This window comes from Glandiceps talaboti, chromosome 18 (assembly GCF_964340395.1).
Source record: "Glandiceps talaboti chromosome 18, keGlaTala1.1, whole genome shotgun sequence".
Lineage (NCBI taxonomy): Eukaryota > Metazoa > Hemichordata > Enteropneusta > Spengelidae > Glandiceps > Glandiceps talaboti.
In genome coordinates, this window is record NC_135566.1 from 10214618 (window position 1) to 10237401 (window position 22784).

At 33.9% G+C, this 22784-nt stretch overlaps 1 protein-coding gene across 1 annotated transcript; it reads right to left on the bottom strand.

Moving 5' to 3' along the window:
* Window positions 1-1139: 1139 nt before the first annotated feature.
* Window positions 1140-22562, bottom strand: LOC144448804 (proline dehydrogenase 1, mitochondrial-like). The gene is made up of 12 exons (XM_078139103.1): window positions 22134-22562; window positions 19092-19300; window positions 12439-12476; window positions 10620-10763; window positions 10061-10125; window positions 9536-9720; window positions 8706-8787; window positions 8140-8232; window positions 7451-7597; window positions 6576-6850; window positions 6099-6187; window positions 1140-5519 (listed from the first exon to the last, which is right to left on the bottom strand). The coding sequence occupies exons 1-12, from the start codon at window positions 22551-22553 to the stop codon at window positions 5335-5337; spliced, it is 1932 nt and encodes a 643-aa protein (XP_077995229.1). The 5' UTR covers window positions 22554-22562; the 3' UTR covers window positions 1140-5334.
* Between the last annotated feature and the right edge of the window lie 222 nt (window positions 22563-22784).

Sequence of the window (22784 nt, forward strand, 5' to 3'; positions counted from 1 at the left end):
ATGTGTCAAAATAAATTTGTAATTGTTGTGATGACTAGCCTTTGTCTAAATTCATAAGTGGAATAACTTTTCAAGAAACGTTTTTTCAAAAATATAAAGAATTTACCTCGCGACAGTGACAGCAGTCAGATCCGTCCGACGTTTTAAAAGAAATATCACAGACTTAGGTGTGCCGTTTAGTCACGTGATCGCAGAGTAGACGTATCCTACCATTTCATTGGTTTAAAAGTTTCGCAAATGAATATATTAACATAATCACAACAGCAAGTTTTTGTTAGAAATAATGGCACTGAATCAAGTGAAACGCTTACAATTTCTTTTTTTTGTAGAAGTTGAATAACAAAGGAGAAGAACAAAGAGCTGGAAAGTAATTCAAGTAAAGATTACAATTCACTACAAATCATTTGGACCATGTTTTAAAAGAAAATCTCCCCATACTATTCCATACGAAAGTCAGAAGTCCGAAGTCGGAAGTCAGAAGTCCCTCTACGGCTTTCGTAATTCCAAGCTCAGTTACATTAATTTTAAAAAGTTGGCATGGCAGATATATCTCTGAATTCTGTTATGGCAAACTAAAAATGAACTTATGAAAGTTTACAAATCATAGCTAGCTACACGAGATGGTTAGTCCATCTGTGCAATATATAAACATGCATGTATTTTACTATATTTTCATATTTACTGTCATATGTCCACATAAAATCGTCTGTCGAGTCTTATTCTCATAGACATATTCAATAATGAATGGCTAGCATCACACTTTTGTAATTATGAGCCGATAGAGGGCGCTCATCACAAATTGACAGATAGATGGGACAAGCAAGTTCAGGGTGCCTGGTAAGTCCAAGTTGACCACATCACAATTGGTGTGGACGATGTACTGCAGTGATCTACTATCATCATCATCATGTCTATCGATCATCTTCATATATCTGATAGGAAAGGGGTATATTCTGCATTGAAGGTTATACAATCTTTATCCTCAAGTCAACAATATGTGACTCTTGCTTCTATACACACACACACACACACACACACACACGCACACACACACACACACACACACACAGTCACTGACAGATAGACACACACACACACACATTTCAGACAGCATTCTACAAATTTTGTCATTATTTTTATTTCCACATTAATACATGTCAGTCAATAGTTTATATATTACCTATACATATCTACAATCTATACCACCCTGCTTTCCACTCCACAACAGTTCTACAATAAAATAATATGCCTTGAAAACAGCATTCAATATCACTGGTTTGGCAAGACTCAAACACTGTGTAGAAGTAGCACAAACCTGTTAAAATGATCAGTATTTGTTTAAAAACAAGACGATTACAGGTTACTAAAGTAGTCATTTCGAAAGAAAGTAAAGTAAAAATGTCCCTGAAGAGATTCCCTGACTAATTCTATCATAAAAACTGTTGTCTGATAAAGCATAAATATTAAGTTATGATAATTTCCAGTAATAGTTCAGCTATGGTACACAAATTTACCACTAATTCTTCCCGTATAATTAACTTTTCATACACAATATAGTGACCTTTGACCTTTCCTCTCAAATGTATATTTTACAAAATAGGCAATTCATCATTCATAAAAGCAAGCTTAGTGTAAAAAACACCCCTGGATTTGTTAGTATTTCTCGATTTTTTAACTTTTCAGAACTCTTTCAAACTTATGATGGACGTATTTAGAATCCATTTGCTTCATCATTTTCTAAAGTTTGAAAAAAAATAATGTCAAATGTCCAAGACAGGTAGAGAAAGGATTGAATTTTCTATCGTACAGTAGGTACTGAATCAAGCTGAGCTCTTTATTGCTGATAAAACATTGAATTATACTGTTAACCGGAAATTTTTTACTAAAGACAATATACACTTCTTTTTTATTATTTCCTTGGAAAACAAAATCGCAAAAATAGGTAGTGATTATAATGCCTTCTTGTGCATGAACACAATGTACTAGCTTATCTGGCAATCAGTGAAAGTTAGTCTTTGAGAACTAGCTGAAGACAGAAAAATTGTTTTCTAGTAAAATAAAATATCTTGGTTTAAGATGGAATTACACTTTTACACCAATTCTTATTACATATGCAATACACATACTTTGCTGCATCTTGCTTCAAAGTAGAATTTGAAAACAACAATGGCTAAGAAAAACTGGCAAGATAGAATTCGTTATCCAATGAAGATTAATAACGTTATACCTTGGGTTAAGAAATAAAACACTGTAACAGCAAGACAATCAGGAAAGCTTTAAAAACTTATAGAGGTAGGTTTTCTATCAACCAAGTTCACACTGTTGGTCTGTTAATAGCACACAACACAATATTATATACAAACTGACTTGTAGTCAGAGATGTGTACATTGTCACACATGCCATAATACTAAAGTGTCTAATTCATAGTGTATGTATCAACGATACATAGTATCAGACTATACATATACGACTCTGATAATCCATCCTTCGGTTTACTGATAGACGCAAACTAAATCTATTGTTCTTCAATGTGGTAGTTTACACAAGTGGATGATAGCGATAATTCCTCTGTTGTGCAATTCTAATCACCCTGTGATCAACATAGTGTAAACATTGGAAGTCCCAAAACAACACTGCAAGTTTATGGAACTCTAAATAAACTAGTTTTCAGACATGCCTCCCTACTGAGATTATAATTAATCCAATGGCCATTCAATAGCTTATCACTGTTGTATCAATATGTTGTGACAATAGTTTTAGTTTGTGTTCTATCTAAGAAAACCGAAGGCTCAACTACCAGGGTAATATTTACCCAGCCATATTGGTAACATAATCTGTTTCTTCCGAAGGATACTGAATCATTCAAGAACCAGACTATTACCCATGTGCTGTGGGCATATAGGCTGTATTATATATGTCTCTCTTGCCCTCACCGGCTGTGAAAGATGTCGGGCACCCCATCATGGCATACCTTACGTTATGTTACCAGGCACTATACTACCATCAAATTTATCACCGTAATATTTGTATTATTTTTGCCCGAGTGTAAAACATTCTGATACAATGTTTTCCTTAGTACCATTACTTTGATAGATAACTATCATAGGTTTTCACATGAAAGAATAATCTATTTTACATAAATTACTTTTGATTATTGACTCATTATTGACATTGTTTTAAGAGGTAAGTAGAGACTTCCACTGACACACACACACACACCAATTTCACATTGTAAATGTTTTCTCCAAAAATACTCACTTTGCTTGATTTTTAACACATGATTATGACTCCTATAGAGACAATACAATTCAATATCTAAGGCCACCCAAACTGTACAATTTGACAATTTCTTTGTTTCACTATTTCTGTGGGAGTACTATGTTTAGCAATAATGTGCTCCTACTAATAGCCACATAGTAGTATTAGAATATCAATTCATGAATAAGAAGTAGACATTATGTTGCTGTAAATAACTTTAGGCCCATACATAAAACTATAAATTATCTTGGAACTAGCATGGAAATGTAATTTTTACTTCATCACCATCTTGCCGACTTAATCAGCCATTTCAAATGAATACAGTTTCATTTTCATTTCTAGTATTTGTCTCCAGGCAAACTAACTTGTCATGACAACTGTTGCTATAAACAAACTTGGTGGAAGATGCCAAAATTTACACTGTTCAGTTCTCTTATTCATTTGCTCAAAAAAAATACTTAAACAATTCTGTATTTACAATCAAGCAGCAGTTCCCCCATGTCACATTGATTGTATACATATGTAGGCATATGACAGTCAAATATTGTTACTTTGGAAAAGTACATTTGAAATGATCATTTCCAGATCATAATACAGCCCATTTCAAATTACTGTTCACAGGCTTTATTTGATGCAACCACTCAGAAACCAATGAGAAACTGTATATTCTAAACCTTAATATCGCAAACTTTTGTTACATTTTGTCTAACTGAAATAAAACCATTAAAGTACTGCAATTAAATGCAGATATGCAAGCACTAATGTTTTGACAACTGCATTTGATGTCTGCATGGTGGTAGGTTTATATAGTTCATTTCATTTAGAGAAAACGCTGCAAAAAAACAGTATTTATTCAATTGTTGTATCTTAAAGTGTAGCATGTACAGTTTCTTATTGGTTTCTGCATGGTTGTATCAAACAGAGCCAGTGAACAGTAACTTGAAACGTGCTGTAGATAAATTGAAACGTCGTATTCATTTCAAATTACAGTTCCAAAGTAACTATACTTTACCGTCATATTGACAATATATTGTACAATGATATGTAGGCATGCATTCTGTCTAGTCCATACTTATTTCATAAATCCATTTAAATTTCAATTTACATGGAGGACACCAATAACCAATATATACAACCACACATGGGTTTTTGAATATCTCAAATCATACAGTTGTAACAAGTGCATTTTAACAATCAAATTAGTCATCAGAGTTTAAAGTGAGAATTGGGTATTTATTGTGGAGTTTTATTTTTAATTTATAAAACAATTTTATCATGGTTTCCTACTTCAAAAATCTATATGAAACGACATCTGCCAAGTACTTGTAAATGTACAATAAGAAACTTTTTTTTACACATTTTTGTAGCTTTTTGCAAAGTACATGTATTGAGTTACAAACACAGACTTAGTCAAATGTTTTCACATTGATTTTTCAAGTAGAAAGCCATGAAAAAATTGTTTTGTAAATCCAAAATCCAAAATAAATACCCAATCCTCATCCATATGGCCACTTTTAAGAACTCGGCAATACAGTACTAAAAAAAAACCTGTTTGACAGTAAAATATGTACATATGCACAAACATGCACAAAAACCATAAACTGAATTTGAATAATTTTATAATTTCACTGATGTCACTTTAGAGACAGCAAATTACTATGACTTCTTGCATAGCTTACATAATATATTGCCTTGTATTTTATTTGGAATCATTAATTTAAAACTTTGGTACTTCATTTGTCAGTTTGGCAAAGCTTCACTATCCTACACCTCTTCATCTCAAAAATATGCATATTTATTGTCTACAACCAACCAAGCCCAGGAATCTGTATATCTTACATTTCCAAAAGCCTGGGAACATGCATATCTTATGTATCCATGGGCCTGTGAACCTGCATATCTATTGAGTCCCTAAACCTAATTCACCATCAACAGCCCAAACACTGTGTATTACAAGACAATGAAAGTACCAATTGTTGCACCAATGTCTATTTTATAATTTTTTATTACAAATATCATGTAACAGAGCTATCTAATTTGTACAAATCGAACACCATTTTATTCTATAAATTCAGCTATGGTGTGTAGAAAATACTGCCGGTTCGGATTCTTCTACCTAACTCTTTGGCAAGTAACTTTCTTTCTTTCGTGACGCCTTGTAATAATCCTCTATTCTCTATTGCTCTTCTTGACAGGTAGGGCAAGACTTCTTCCACGGGTCCATATGGCACATACTTATATACTGAATAACCAGCTTGACCTGAAAGACATATGTTATAGATGGTCAATAAAATTGTTGTCACAACACAGTATGCAGCGTCATTGACATATATATCCTCCATCTACAACCATAAGCCAAGTTGTACTTGTTCAAACAAAAAATACAGGATTTATAGTCAATAAAACTGTTGTCACAACATGATGTCACTATCCTATGTCACTGACTTGTCTGTGTGTCTGCATTACAGATACAAGCCAAATAGTAATGTTCAGAGAGAAAATATGGGATTTATACCATGGTTATTCTATATCATGACAATGTGTGTTGGTTCTGTTGTCCACAAAATAAAAGTAGAAATGTCCAAAAATCATTCAAAATTTTCCATACATTTTACTTGTGCATGCTCTATAATCATATTATTCTCAAAATATTTTTTTCCTCAAAATACTTTTGTGACATCAGAGTTTGGCAATGTTTCGAGGAAAAAAACATCTGAGAAACAGCCAAGATTTTGTTTGTGAAGAATTCTGGTATGAGATTTAGAATGTCTTGATGGAGAGGTGAATACGTTGTCTGCTCAAAGGCTACACAGTCAAGAATTCTTGGGATGAAACTTACCAAGTGAGAATGTGACCTGATCACACATACCAAGCAGTTGTCCAAAGTAAACCAACTGATCCCTACGTCCAATGCACAACTCCTGCATTCTGTGGTAAAACAAATAGTAACCATACAGGTGAGTTAAGAAATAACAGATAAACTGAACTATGTATAAAGTCACATGACGTGATGTAAAACTGGACAACCAATTAGAACTGTTGTTACAGTCCTTCAGTCTATAGAGATGCAAAGCATACTTGAGCTTTATCCCTTTTTTTGTAAAAAACATAGATTATGTAAATAAAAGTACAAAAGTGTGCATTTTTTTCCAACTTTTGGATTACCTCAAAGTATACTTTATTTGTTACATTTATACTTAGCTGCACATATGGATTAGAGATTTGGGGTAACTACATTATAGTTTCATGTGGTAAAAAAGACAACACTATAACACATGCTATTTGTTTCATTGCTATAATTGTAATCTACATTTACCTTTGTACAGCGAACCTGATAGTGTCTTCATTATGTGATGCAATCATTGTGTTCAGTCCACCATGTATTTTCATATACTTCAGTGTTGTGTCTAACACTTTCATGTAGCTTTGGTTGGTTTCTTCATAGCTTGTACAGCATGGGTCATCGTAGCCAATACTGGTAGCTCTCTGTCTCTCTTGCTCTAGGTATGCACCTCTGACCAGTTTGCAACCATAAAAGAACCCTGAGTTTCTAGCATATTCCATGTCTACTGTGATATTGTCATAGGCGTCCTACAGAGGTTGAAAACAAGAAATAATAGTCAAAATCAGAACGACTTTTTCACCATTTTGATAAAAAAGTGATCCATGGTGATTCTTCCTTGTCAACTGATTAGTTTATCAGTGGTGGTTACCACAAGAGTGCAAAATAAAGGTGAAGAAACCTCTGCACATTAAATTTAGTACTAACAAATTGTTTTCATCTGTGATCAGTGCTTTACTGTTCAATAATACAGAGTTACACGTAAAAGCTTAAATTGTAATCATAGTTTCTAGTTAGACACTTTCCATCCATGTTACCATGGAAATGAAATTATCCAACTTTGAAACTGACTAGCTATTGATATTTTAATGTTGTTATGCCATATGTACATCAACTCTAAGGTTCTAGTTAAAACATTTTCTTAACCCCCACTTTTTTACTACCTTTTCTTCTTCTCAACTTTTCCATGTGTAAGCAATTAACAGTAAATAAACATAAAAACAACAAAAATTCTAAGAGTTTTGTTTTCAACAATTTGAACAATCTCTCATTTTTGGACGATTAAAATCTGTTGGTGATTTATATGTACAACTGAGTAACACCGGTAGGGGTTAAAGTTGACTACGAACCTTAAGATAACACTGGTAAGTGTTAAAGATTACTGGCCGTGTCTTGTTAAATTTTCTCATTAATTCCATGGCCAATCTGGAAATAGCTGGCTGGAAGTAAGACTGTTCTGCGTCAATCATCAGTCTTACATTTTTCTCCAACGCTCTCTGAAATACAATAAAATACTTCGTAAGAAATAATGGGCTGTGAAAAGTATGGTAATTGTACTCTGTAAGTAAACACCAACACAAATGAGGATTAGGATAAGTCTGCTAATTTTAGCCCTAAGATTTAATACATCTATGAGCTAACAAATTAGAGAGTGCTTCACATGTAGATTCACATGATTCTTTTATCTGTTCATATCTGTGAAAGTTAGTCACATGGTATATGGCAATATGACGTAATTAACAGACATAAACAAACTGATAAGAACATGTCATGACCTTACATCAGAGACTCACACTGTTATTTTGTATCAATACACGTCTGCTTGATTTGTGATAAGGAGACAACTTTTCAGCATCTTCAAAGTCAGTTTTAGTTGTCTACTGCTGATAAAACGAGTTCTGATCAGCAGCATTTCTAGACAACTAGTGCAAGGGTTGTAAATCAGCATTGTCTCACTTAATCTCTTTATCTCTCTGAGTCTTCTTTTGATGTACGGCATTTCTACTGTGTTGGGGCTACACAATGAATGACCTCTCACCTCTGCTAATGTATTCATCCTCATTATCATACTCTTCATTTGTCTATCTTCATCATCTGTCAGGGTCATCACCATGGGTTCCATTTCTCCTGTCTGAAAAATAAAATAAAATAAAATAAAATAAAATAAATAAAAAAATACATATGTCATCTGTATCAACAATAAACAATTTATCAAACAGTTCCAATAAGTGTCACTTGATGTTATCACACACACACATACAATTTCCAGGAATTAAACCACTCAAGTTGGTGAAACTTAAAACACATGTAATTTTCCAGAATTAAAAGAGTTGTTTCCATGAAACTTGACATACATGTAATTTCCATGATTTTCCAAGAAAGAAGGAAGTTAACATTGCATAAGATAAGATAAATGAATGAATTTTTACAGAGCACATAGTCTAAGGAAGATTTACTTTAGCTTTGAGATTTAAAGCACACAGTACTTATGAGTTCTGAATAATAGGGTTTTCATTTTAAAATGATATAGGATATCATAAGAACATTTTTTGCTAGGACCAATACGTTTTATTACAAACGTTGACAGAATAGACTACACCTTACCTTCAAATTTGGTCGTTTGAAAACTTTACCCATCTTTAAATTTGGTTCCATTAGTCTGTCCCAGTCAAGTAAGTCTATTGCACTGTAATGAACGAAAACTAATGCTGTCAGTGATCACACCTAACAATAGCTAAATCACCACTGATGACAACAATTGTTTTTATGATGAAAATACAGTGTCTCCATAGGTCACATAAAGGTTTCAACCTGTTATACTGTATTCTGTTTTTTCATTAAGTTATGTAATTGTCATTTTGGCCTGTGGCCTAAAGATGAATAAACAAACAATAAATAAATAAAGGTTTCAAGTATTGTGTACATGGTGCCTTATCTATTAAGATACCTGTACCACACATTTTAAAGCAACACTATTTTTTTTTTTATGTTTCGTATTTTTTCTTTAATTCATTTTTGATGTGGTTTGTTTTTAAAAAAAGCAAGCGAACAAACAAAACCAACATGCAAATAAAGCTCATTACACTATGCAATAGCATTATTTATAGAAATAATTTTATATACACCATTACATAACAGAAGCATACTGAACTTTACTTATAAACTTATAAAAGTCAGTGAATACAAATACATGATATTACATTTCATTTACAATGTCATTCACATTGAGGTCTTTCCCATTTCAAGCAGACATATACTAAATTTGTAATCACGTTCTTACGTAACAACCAACACCAAAGGACTCTGTCCAAATATTACCTTGAAAAGATGAAACACAAGGAACTTTATAATACGAGAGTACTCAAAAATATTACATATCAAATGAAAATTGTAACAGCGCCCTCACACAATAAACATAGAGATGTTGGACTTACCCATCCTCATCGTAATCAAATATTGTAAACCATGTAGCTGCCTTATCCCTTGGCATCACACCCATGGCTTCCAACTTGGCTTGGAAAGTCTCTTGGGAGATCTTTCTGTGGATCAAGTCTCCCTCTGTACCCGCTATTTTCACAAAAAGTTGGCGAATAGCTGTCAGGCATTCTGAAAACTGAAGCTGCGAAAAAGAGAAGTACGTTCAACAGATTGTGAAACCATTATACCTGTTAAAATTTTGGTATTGCTTTTTGAATATGTATTTCAGGAAGCCAAAGAAACATGAAATTATGCGAGTATTTTTTGGTGGAATACAGTCATATCTCACGACGAAACTGCAGGAAATTATTGTTTTGTAGTAACGTTGAACATCTGTACCATTCAGACATCTTCCAAACTGATCATATCAATAAACCATTTATGAAAACTTTTAACTGAATGGTGTTGTCGACAAAGGTTGATTGATTTTCACAAACTAGAGAAATGAGATTTTATAAAATGAGTGAATGAAAACAACTTACAAGCATCTGTGGCCGACCAAGAGCAGTTAGTTTAATTGCTGCAAATCCATCTTCTGATGAAGCTCCTGGGATAAAAAAAAAACACAGCAAACATGACAAACTGTGTACATGAACTATTTGTGGATTCATAAATGAAGATATTTTCAAAACTGTGCAAAATGTCACCAACTGTCTGAAATGTTGACAATTTACCTGCGAGTCACTAAACTAAATATCAACACTGAGGGCGCTCTTGATACCTTACCATCAAAGAGCAATGTACCAAGGGGTTGCATATCATTTGGTGAATGGAAGTCAACATCAAAACTACAGTTATAAAACTAAATAAAATTCATCCTCTCATTTGTACCACATGTCATGGAGTTTTGGTGAAGAAGTGAGGTATGACAGGAAGTGCAGATTATGAGAACATATGTCTATGAATAACAAATTATGTAACTGGTAAGATGTGTGCGTTCTGTGTTATCAAACACTAATTTCACTTTGTTAAAGACTGCATTTGAGTCTCAATTTTTTCGTTTTGTTTCAAAAATAAATAGTTCTTATAGGTGCAACCTACCTGCAGCATCAATACACTTGAGGAAGAACTTTAAATTCTCATCACATTTGTGTTCATCTTCATAAAAATATGTCCTAGCACTTGCTACATTGTCTCTACGATCTCCAAACTCCTCATACGCCAGAAACTTTTTATCTCTGGAAGCTGTAGAATAACAGTTGATGGCACAAAATGATAAATATGAATTCATAAATAACACATTGTTACCATGACAATGCCTTTTAATAATACATGTATCTTATCATTTTGACACAAAAATTAGGCAAAAGAAAAGACAACAATTTTGCATTGTTTTTCCAGATTTCCTAAAAACATATGACTACATGGTTTACAAACATAGAAATGTAATGTCGACGAAGTGTTTTCAAAATGTGCATTCTTTAATGTGAGCCTGGCATTTATTCATGATGTAAGGTAAAATATGCATTTTAGTCAATAGTTATACTATCATCAACAATGACTGCATGTTCTGCTTAAATAACATCTAAATTGGGTGTCCATCCAAAAAAACATCATCATAAAAACAAACAAACAACAACAACAACAACAATAACAAAAACTCAAATATACTATATGCAGCTCCACCAATGACATTGTAATACACGTATTCAGCTTATCCAAACTGGTACATCACATTCACCCCCCCCCACCCCCCCCCCCACCCCCCCCTTCACCCCTCAACCTTCTACATCCACATCTTAAATATTGCTATCTCCAACAATAGCTGGAAAATCATTTATCTTAACAGGACTTTATTCCTGACAGTGACTGTTCCATAACTAGTCAGGATAAAAAATGTTATGATTTTTATGCCGTCTGAAAACTTTAATAGGATCCAACGAACTCTACCCACAGTACTCCTTATCTTTCTGTACATTCTTCATGTCATTTATTTCTGATAGCGGATTAAATAAAGAACCTATTAACTTGCTGGTTTTATCTATTCAGATATCATTATGTTGCCAATGTCACTAACTGTCATTAATCCATTGTGTTTCTACCATATTTCATCCTAAAGAAAAGAACCACTGATGGGTACATGGTAACAATTTATCATTTTAGAATATTAATTTTACCATTTCATGTTCATCCTGTTTTCTCAAATTTGCATTCAAAGTTGTTTTGTCATGGTTTCAAAAACTGTTTGTTTGACTGTCTTCTGAATGTTAAGTGTGTCATCTATTCTCATATATGGTATAACAGCAAACAAAACAATAATATTTTCATAATTTTCCCATTTATCAATCATTATTACTTCTTTCAAAAGCTAAGATAATTCTAGCTGCAGATATTATGCACTAATCATCAGTATATCCTGACATTTCTCTCGGCTTACCTTTCTTAGCCTCTAAACTTTCTTCTAATTCATCCAAATCTTCATCTTCCCTAAGTCTATCCTCTTCCCTAAGTCTATCCTCTTCATTATCCCTATCCTGACTTCTTTGCCACATTTCCCTAATCTCATTAGTCTTCTGACTAGTATCCTTATCCTGACTGTTTTCCAGCATTTTCCTACTCTCACTAATCTCCAGACTTTCCCTACTTTTACTTTTATCCACGATTTCCCTAAGCTCACTTTCTGGAATTTCCCTACGCTCAGGTTTAGGAATTTCCTTTTGTTCACTTCTTCCTGTCATTTCTCTAACTTTGCCTGAGTGATTTTGCCTAGGTTGAAATCTTTGTAGTATTTCCCTAAGACTGAATGTCTGTAGATATTTGGTAATATTGGCAAACTGCCATACTCCTTTTAATGGACACACTTCTTGCCCACCTCTGTGGCCTCTAATACATCGAGTAATACATGTAGTTCTGTCCTCACCTTGTGTTTCTGGTTCCTCAGCTGCTGAGATGCATGATCTAGAAGGAAATCATACATTCAAAATTAATAAAGTGGCCGAAATGCAATGTCAGTGTACAATGTACCTCCCTCCCCCCTCCTCTGTTGAGGTACTGGGCTATAGACATTTCATAAAATTACACAATTATCACTGATGATATCACTTTCTCACTTGTCATGACCATACACTGTCACTGAATGGTCACATGACCATGTGTTGACAAATCACTGATGATATCACTTTCTCACTTGTCATGACCATGCACTGTCACTGAATGGTCACATGACCATGTGTTGACAAATCATGGCAAAGGAAATGGATCAGGCACAGTGATTACAAAACAGGACTTATATATACATTACACTATACATTAAAGTGTCCTAGCTACTATCTGATACAATATCCACTCTGTACACACTGTGTTCTACTCAAGTGATGACCTTCATTGACCTTTACTCATCATCTTTATCATACTATGGTCTGGAATTGGATTTTTGTATCTACCACTTGACCTTATGGTGACTGATAAAAGCAATCAACCAATCAGCTGGCTTGTCTCATGGAAATCAGGTCATGATTTCATGTATTACAACTATTTTTACAATGTTAAGTCAGGTGCCTCCATTGATAATACTTTATCAAGTTTAATGACCTTAAATCTGATGTCCTTAGATTAGAGATAGGCACGATTTTGTGTAGCTATGTTTTGGGTGGTGATTGTAGTTCTCTAGAGGTACACTAGGGGGGCTTTTAACAATTCAGACTTTAAGTCAGGTTGATGCCCAAGGGTTGATTGATATAGACATCCAAGAACAGGGGGAGGGGGGGGGGGCATGTAGTGACACAGTTGGCTGGTGTACCAATACATCATCATAGTAATACCACAGTGACAGCGAGTTTATAAATGGGGAAGCCATACAAGTGTTGCATGTGTGACATAATTGATGTCTGAGAGTGAAACACACCACACAGAGCTGCAAGGATCAACTGTACTTATAACCTAGCATGATTGTAGCACCACTGAGTTCAACTCATACAGATTTAACATCAATACATTAATACCTGAATTCATACGAACGGTTTAGAAAGGATATAGTTAGTAAATTACACTAAAATTTCATATAGTTTAATTGTTTTCGAATTGAAACCCAATATTGTAGCAATTTCCAGGAAGTCTGATAAACTTCTAATCAATTTATGTTTTACTATAATCTACACAACAGTGGGAAGTACGTACTACCTGTACAACATTGAAATCTAATAAATAATTCTAGTTTAAACAGAAAATACTATTTTCAAGTAATGACACAATTATTTTACCTAATGGTAACTTAAGTTATGTATTAACGTATAGGATGTCTGATAATAGCATTTGAGCTATGGAATTCCAATATCAACACTATATATTTCAGAACAATAACACAGAAATGTTGTTTGTCTTACATCCCATAATGTTACATAGTATTCATTTTGCATATTACAGATGTATGCGTGTCAAGTCGATAACACCCGTGGATGTATCCATGATAACACTGAAAGCCAGACTTACCAGACTTAAGTGCATGGTTATACATATGTCATGTAGGCTATAAATTTAGATATCAAAAAACACTGTAGATATATAGAGTTTCCATTTATAAATATCTGCATGTATGTCAGATAAAAAAACATGTAACCAGCTGCTACACACAGATACCTATGTTTAACATAAATCTATGTACGTCATGGCAACAAGACTTAATTACCAATAATGACTATAGTTATTAATTTAAGAGTACAAAATCACACAAAGATTGAAAACATGACATCATCTGTATATACATGTATGGTACAATGTATATATAGAATGGAAGTATGTAGTAGTTGACAAATAGCCTGAAATCCATGCAAATGGGAGTTTGAATTCGTTATTTCCTCATGAGAGATCATGGGAAAGTCAAAATTCAAAATCCCAATTCGCCTGGATTCTATGCTATTGACATTACTGTAGTCTATATTTCAGTATTCAATTCCAGTCTTGTATTTGTATGTATAATTGTACTAATAATGTAATTCGTAAACTGTCGAGATTCATATATTTACAAAATCATTTTACAACTTCTAGAGTGTTCGACTCATTTTCCAGTTTATTGTCATTTAATTTCACAGACATTTTGTACTCAGTTTGGTACATATATTTCATGAAATAAAATCTGCCCATTGTTTATTTGTCAGTCAATGTTTGTCACCACATTTCACAGCTAATATCATCTTTATAAATCTCATTTTCCAGGAGTAGTTTAAAATTGAAGGAATTTCAATGGCTTTCCAGGAGTCCATGAACCCAAACTGGGGTCAGTGTTCTACTGTCTTGCCAAATCAATATTTGATGAACATCTTACACACCATGCATATCAAAATACACTGAGACCTTGGTGACAGAATCTGGCATGATCTGAAAACACTTTACTTATTTAATATTCATGAATCTTTATATACCACACATGAATATTCATGATGAAAACGATCTATTTGTGATGTGTGGTACGTAATTCTTTCTAAACAGGACATACTGATATCATTCTCCAATATCTTTCTTTTTACAGTCAAATCAGGAGTGACATAAGGGGCCTTAAACTGTAACCAAAAGTTGACAGATGAAACATTTTGGTGAGAGCACATTTTTTTCATCTGAATGAAGAAAATTATTGAGAAATAAACATATGACCCGTGATCTGTGATAGTTTATGAAAACTTGGGAGATATAGTTGCGATTATGAATGTTATAACTCATATTCTGAAAGCCACAAAACCAATGACATGGACATGTATTGTTGTGATAGAGAACATCCAGGATGTAAATTGGTAATCCACCCATATTTTTTGTTCAGACATGTTCAAATTATGAAAGGTAATAATTGATGTCATTTTAATCCATGTACATTATAAAATAATAATGACGCAAATCATAAGGATATACATGTGTGCTACAGATGACGATGGTGATAATGACAAGATGATGATGATGATGATGACGACAGATAATGGCTGTTATTCTTTCATATTCTAATTTTGAAGCTAACCTGTAGCCATGGCATGTCAACATGATGAATGGATGGCTGTAACTTTAGGCTTATGGTTATACATAGACTCAAGATAAATAGCGCAAATGGCATAGTAATGAAGGAACCATACACTGTATGCGTTAAGTAGAACAAAATCACTTTGTAATGACATAAGGGTTTAGTTATTCTGCCTTGACAACAGTTTTTATAGATATTGATCACACAGTATAAAACAGTAAGCTGACGTCATATTCTTTCATCTAAGATTTGATGATTGAGAATATGTAGTTTAAGATTACAGGCACTTAATTAATATATTAAGACTAGTTTTTTAATTCATTAATTTTTTGTACCGTGCTGGGACTTTGATTTGTAAATTAAGGCTCAAAATTTATGTGTTGGGATGTTGTGATACACAAATAGTAATTTATTTTGATGACAATATCAATATGGCATGAATGATTCCTGGAAGTAAGTTGAATGACGGGTGTACATCACAAACTATATATTGTCTGGTGGTTGTCAAAATTTCAAGTTCTGCAACAATACTGAAACATATAACAATCGAATTTCTTAAAATTAAAGAAATTCAATGAATATTTATAACTTCTGGATAAGATGGATATACTAAATGGACTTATGGAGTCTACTCTGTCACAGTGCCAGTAATATCAATCCATACGTGTACAGATAGATAAAACAGTTATCCAAACCATAATGGTCTCAGTGTACATTCAAGTTAGTACCCTGTGGAATATTTTGTGAGGAATATACTTATTTTGTCAGATTTGTAAGATTTAGACATTTTTAAGTGTACATGCCCCAGACAGGAAACTTTAAATGACTTAGGTGCAACATTTCCTTTTTTCTAAGTATTACAGCATAGGCAAACAACATGTGTACTTATCATTATCTTATACCATGTGTTTTTCCAGTTGTACTTTGATTCATTCAAATGGCATGATTCCAGATAATGTCCACAGAACTATAGTGGCATGATTCCAAATGATGTAGAGTCCAGAGGACTGTAGTGGTGTGATTAAAACAGTATTTACGAGATAAATTTTCAGAAACATTTTTATAAATCCTCCTTTGCCCCTTCTATATATTCGACAGGTGTAATTATTTGTATTAAGAGATGGCACGTCATACATATTTTTATTTTTTTTATTTATTTTTTTTATTTGTGATTGATGTATATATATATATTATTGTATATTTTTCTTTGGGCCACAAACCGGACTAGTTTGAACAAACTATTTTTGTGGTCCAGCCAGGAGTTTAAAGTTATTTTTTTATCTTTCAGGAGATATCCGGCTAAAAATGAAAACTCAGCATCACTGGGTACTTGATGATCAACTTAATATTTATACGAAAGAACGGAATGATAGTACAACACACATCTGTGCAGGATTTGTTACAAGCTGTTATATTCTTTGGAAATCCGGATTAATTTGTTATGATAAATTACGATTATTTATGGGTTTTTTTTTAGCTGGTATATACGTGTGCATGTGCAAATTTACATACTTGTAAAAACTTAGCTACCATATATCATGAACTGTCAGTACCATACGAATCTGATCAGAGCGCTATAAGTTAATATTTTACAAATACATATAGCACAAGTTTGAGTTTATACACAATTGATACCAGTAGAATATCTCAGTCATGTTTAGCTGTACAACAATAACTGACCTTATTTGGGCAAAATGTGCTTGTCTGTAACACAGAAAATTGGAGGCATTTATTCTTGACAACGTAGTTTATGCAAGCTAGGGTAATGGAATATTGATGAGTTAATTTTGGATTGTATTCTGCTGACAATGTGTACAAAAGAGTTATATCCACATACATTGTACTATTCTATTCACAATAAATCTTTCATGATACATGTACTTGTTTACCCTTCCCTCTATTGTCTATGCTTGAGACATGGAAGTATAAACCAACAGGACGTACAACTGAGTTAATCCCTGCCTGAGACTATCAAGGACATACTAGTATCTGCTAAACAGTTTATTGTGTAGATTTTTTAGTGCCATAGAACGTGTTCAGCATAATGATTTGGTTGATGTGTAGCAGTTCAATGAACTCTAGATGTGACAATTTTAAGGCACTCTAAAATAGTATCTGTCTGAAATTTGACTTTCTTATGGTCTCATCATCATTAATGGCCAGGTAATATTATTATGAAGGACATCCTTGAAGCTGTAAGGTGTTTACTGTGTCTTAAGGAGTTCTGGGCACCTTAGTACAAGTTGTATGATGGAGTTTGGTAAAAGGAAGAATTAGGTATGGCAGAATTGGTGTGAATATGTCATATGGCTAAAACAAGATAAAGACAGTTCAACTATTAAGAAGCAAACACAAACAAACTATGTTGATATATTAGCTGTCAATGGACAGATGTAATTTACATTCAAAGTAGGGTGTCATCTCTCTCTTTGGGCGGCACATCCAACCTAAGATTTCTATATCTTTACTTCATAGGAACTGTTTGGTTTATGTGACTTAGGTTAATCTGATTACAGGGTAATTTATCTGCATAACCAAGACATTGCCCAGTGATACACTGTGCATGCACTCACTTGTTATCTACCACACTTAGCCACCAACAACAATTGAAGTTTGTGTCTATCTTAGTCTACCTAATAGCTTTGTTTTCCACTCGTGACTGTAATGCATGTATTTAGTTCAAATCACTGTACACCAACAACAATTGAAGTTTGCGTCTACCTTAGCTTTGTTTTCCACTAGCTGTCACACATGTTTAGTTCAAATCTGTGCACATTTGATAAAATTACAAAAACTGAGATCTTTAATTTAGGTTGCGTTAGTATTCACCAGTGAAAGTAAACACTCAGGGGTGGGGTGGGGAGCTAACTCTCCACAATTTGACTATACATATATGTGCCACCCTTTGGTCTAAAATGGAATGTGATTTTTTTTCAACTGAAGAGTCTTAAACATGGGGTCCACTCTACATTATTCTCAATTTTGTTTGGTCTTAAAATGTGGTCTATTGTCTACCAAATCATAACTGTGCCATTAACTGCCCCTAAATGTTCAGTGCCTCCTGAGGGGAAAAATACAAGAGTGAAAACTACATTTTGCGATCCACCATTTCCTTAGTATAAACTACATGTACTACAAATATGGTTTGGTCTATAATTTGATCTTCTGAAAATCTGTAATGGTCTAAAACTGGGTGTTGGTTTTTGGTCAAAATAGGTCTAAAATGCAGATTGGGGTTAGCAGTATTGATTGCAAACCACAGAGCTCACCACTGGCAGCATCAGAGTAAACACTAGCACTGAAGTTTACCAAACAAAATAAACATTTAGCTAAAGTAAAGGCTTTTTAGTCTGGTCATAATGCCAACGTGGCCTAAGAATGTGGTGCACAGAGCAGACATTATATAATTTGTTTTCTTCATGTATCTGCAGTTCAAGTCTGTATATTATGTTTTATTTTATTTTATTTTAAACAATATCTTTTTATTTTATGCTTTTGTGACCTTTAGTAATTATTCGCACAGGAATTAGTTATTACACGTTCAAATAAAATTGATGAAATTTGTTACTTACTCTAATTCTGATTCTATTGCTTGTTTATGTGGTATATCCTCTTCCACTCCATAGTCAAGAATTGAGCCTACACCAAATTTACTTAGTCTGTTAATAGTTGGTTGGATGGTTGGCTGATCAGCACCTGCTACAAAATGTCCATAGAAGGTGGCCTGCATCAACTTCTCAAAGATGGTCTTACCAGCTATCATTCTACCATACTTCAGCAGCTGTGAATGAAACACAATTTTCATAGATCTCAGTTATTACTATATTATGCAGAAGTTGTATACAACTGTATGTGAATAATTCAATTTTAATACAATGAGTAACACTGAAGTGAAGCACTTTCTCTATGTGCTACACTCATTTATAGCATCCATACTAAGTGTAAAAGTATACTGTTTCAATGGGTTTATTTACAAGCTGAGCTTGTGGCCTTTCTAATGTGGTCACTTTAGCAAATAAAACAGTATTAACTCTTATACTTGATATGGATACTATACATGATTGTGGTACACATACAGAAAATGCTTTACTTTGGTATTTGAGGAAGCCATATTTGAATTGTATTGATGGTATAATTCATTGCAAACCTTTATGTATGATATATGTGTGTGCCTTCAAACTGAAGATTTGTTATTCCCCCTCAACAATCAGACAGTCTGACTGTAACCAAGTTCTTTGTCATATTTTCAAGGTTGAGATAGGACTAAGAACTGTTGACTGTCTCAAAATCTAGATCATGTTCTTGTCATATTTATGTTTTTACAAACAAATTAATGCATTCTGAAATAAATAATACCATTTTTATTGTCTTTCTAGTGTCAAGGTGTGAACAGACTTAATTATTTTAATTATAAATTCCACCCCACATTGCTTCAAACAATATTGCCTTCCTTTTATTTTTTTGCAGCAGTTTCCTGACCCTCTTTCTCGCAATGTCTATGGCTTATCAGTAATTCATTAGTTATAATACAGGTCATAACATGACTGTTACATCACAAATAATACTAGTTCCCACTGTGTCATTCAAATTTTTAGTTTCCATACTTGAATTATTTGCATATTATATACAGTATCATGAAGATATAAATTGATAAATAAAATAAATATAAAATTTACATAGATATATAAAACTTAAGATGTAAATTGTTTGAGTTTAGGTGATGTTACAGCATTTTCCTAACGTATTTTTTAAAATTCATAATGTCAATAAATATATTATTATTATTATTATCATATTAACACACAATATACATCATATATCATGTTGATGAATGTAGTGAAACCAAACATGCCTTCAACCCTCCCCTACTCTGTATGCATATACTTAATCAGGTCCCATGTCAAAAATTCCTGCTAGCTCTATTGTCATGTACAGAACTACTACTGCTCTATTTTACTCCACCTAACAAAGGACTATAAGTCTTGATGTTTACTCAAACTATCTCAAGAAGCTATTATAGTACTTGGTGTAGAGAGCTTCTTGAGGTAGTATTTAATGCAATTAAACAAGTCTCTAGGTATAGAGATCTTGAGTTTCTTGAGATAGTAACAGTAACACCAAGGCAAGTCTCTGCCATGGGTACGTATACATGTACATTAAATATGTAGACAAAGTCTTTTATGGAACACTACTAGTCTAGTCCCGCCTCACAATTACACTTAGATACATCACAAGTATGTGAGGCTGAACTCAATACATAGAGTCTATTGATACTGACTATAGTGTCTGGTTATGCAAGGTCGTGAATACCAAGCAGTGAATGTAGGTCACGTGTCACTTTCAACTGGTGCTGGTCTCAAATCTAGATGTTGTAGAGCTCTATACCACCTACCACCCCATTGATGGTCACATGATCAACCCAATGCAACCGTAATTCTTACACATAAAACATAAGAGTCATAGCATTTGATATTTACAGAATTGTTACAAATCTGAAAACCATGACGATGTAGTCCTGAATAACTTTGATGAACAAAACTCTCAATTATATAAAGGACACATGTACATTTTGTAACTGACTTAATTTAAATTAAATGTGATTGTCCTCTTTCAACAAATCCTTCGCATTCCACTCTACATGTAAGTCGTGATAGATTCGTTTGTCAGTCTTTGTATGCATTTAGGAGACAGCTGTAATTGTTTTATCGTGATTAATGAAAATGGGGTTTTTGGTGGGACAACTGGCTATGCAAAACATGTCCCTGCATGTCTAGCATGGTAGTGACCTTATTTCCCTACATACTGATATATGTATATGTTGGATTAACTGTAAAGTACATGAGCTACAGAATCTCATACATTCCTAATAGTCTACTCTAGCTTACAAGATACACACTTATTAGCCTGGAATCCATGCAGATCATGAGATGGGGGGGGGGGGGGGAGGGGTTGAATTTATTTCCCAAGGAAATCAAAATTCAAAATCTCCCTATAATCGCCTGGATTCTAGGCTACACAATTGGAGCATGGATGCATAAGGAGAGATAAACATCCATACTTAGACTGAGTGATACTGATAGATGGACTGTGGTAATACGTAATATGCAATGACACACAATTATGAATGCTGTCACAAGTGTGTCACACGTCTTAGTTCAATAGTAACACATAAACAATTTTAAAAAATGCAGTATGTTTAAATACGAACTTAGCCAAGGGCCAACCATTTTATGATATTAGTGACATTTACAAATAAAATACAGTGCGATGGTGACAACATACTAATACTCGTACTTGTCACTGTGTATATATTTACATCGTTATCAATATCCTATCTTGGTATGACCATAGGTAAATTTGATTGGCTAAAAAAGTGGGTGTGTGACCAATTTGTCAACTATTACATTACAACTAAGCACATGTATATACCACGTCACCTTGAGTATGGTATGGTGTTGTCCAAGAGTTGGCGGGCATCACTGATCACATCGACAACATATCGTTTTAAGTGTCAGACAACTGCGATCTACAGTCTGTCTGTCTTTACGTAGACTCGGAGGTGGACTACAGGAATTAACATCACATAGATAGAGTACGGGTGTATTTGTTCTTACCTGTTTGTTTTTGTCCACTAGAAAATTGAACGAGCACAACTTGAAAACTAGTAAAGCCCTGAGTATTTCGGCTGTGGTCTTACTTTTATAAGACTCTTCTGCATTTGTAAAATGCAAATCCAAGAACTTCTCCTTCGCCTCACGCTTCAAAAACTCCTCTTTCTCTTCCCTTTTGACATTAACTTCGACATTGTGGAGTTCGACGGGTCGTGGCGCTTGTTCGATAGCTGTTGACGACGCGTTTTGTTGAACACTGGCCCCGGGTGCCGAGTCAGGATGGGCGTTAAATGTACTTTTAGAGCTACTCAATATTCTGCGATATCCTAAAAGCAAGGAAGGCCTATGGTTTGTAATATTGTCGAATGTGGAACGCGAAAATCGCGATAAACCCCTGAGAGACTCCATGAAGGGGTACCGCATTGCAGCCGGTGTGGCGATAGCTATATAGAACGTGAATGAAATGAAATGCGTCACTAATGTTTATGTATTGTTTGGACTCCCCAAGTTATGTAAGAAAAGTACTAGAGTTGCCACATGCATGTCATAAAAAGTATAGAGTATTTATCTCTGAAAATACAACACTATTCTGAAATACCTTCGAATTCATTGACAGCCACTCTCGATCGCACGTATTTTATGAAAATGAGTGAA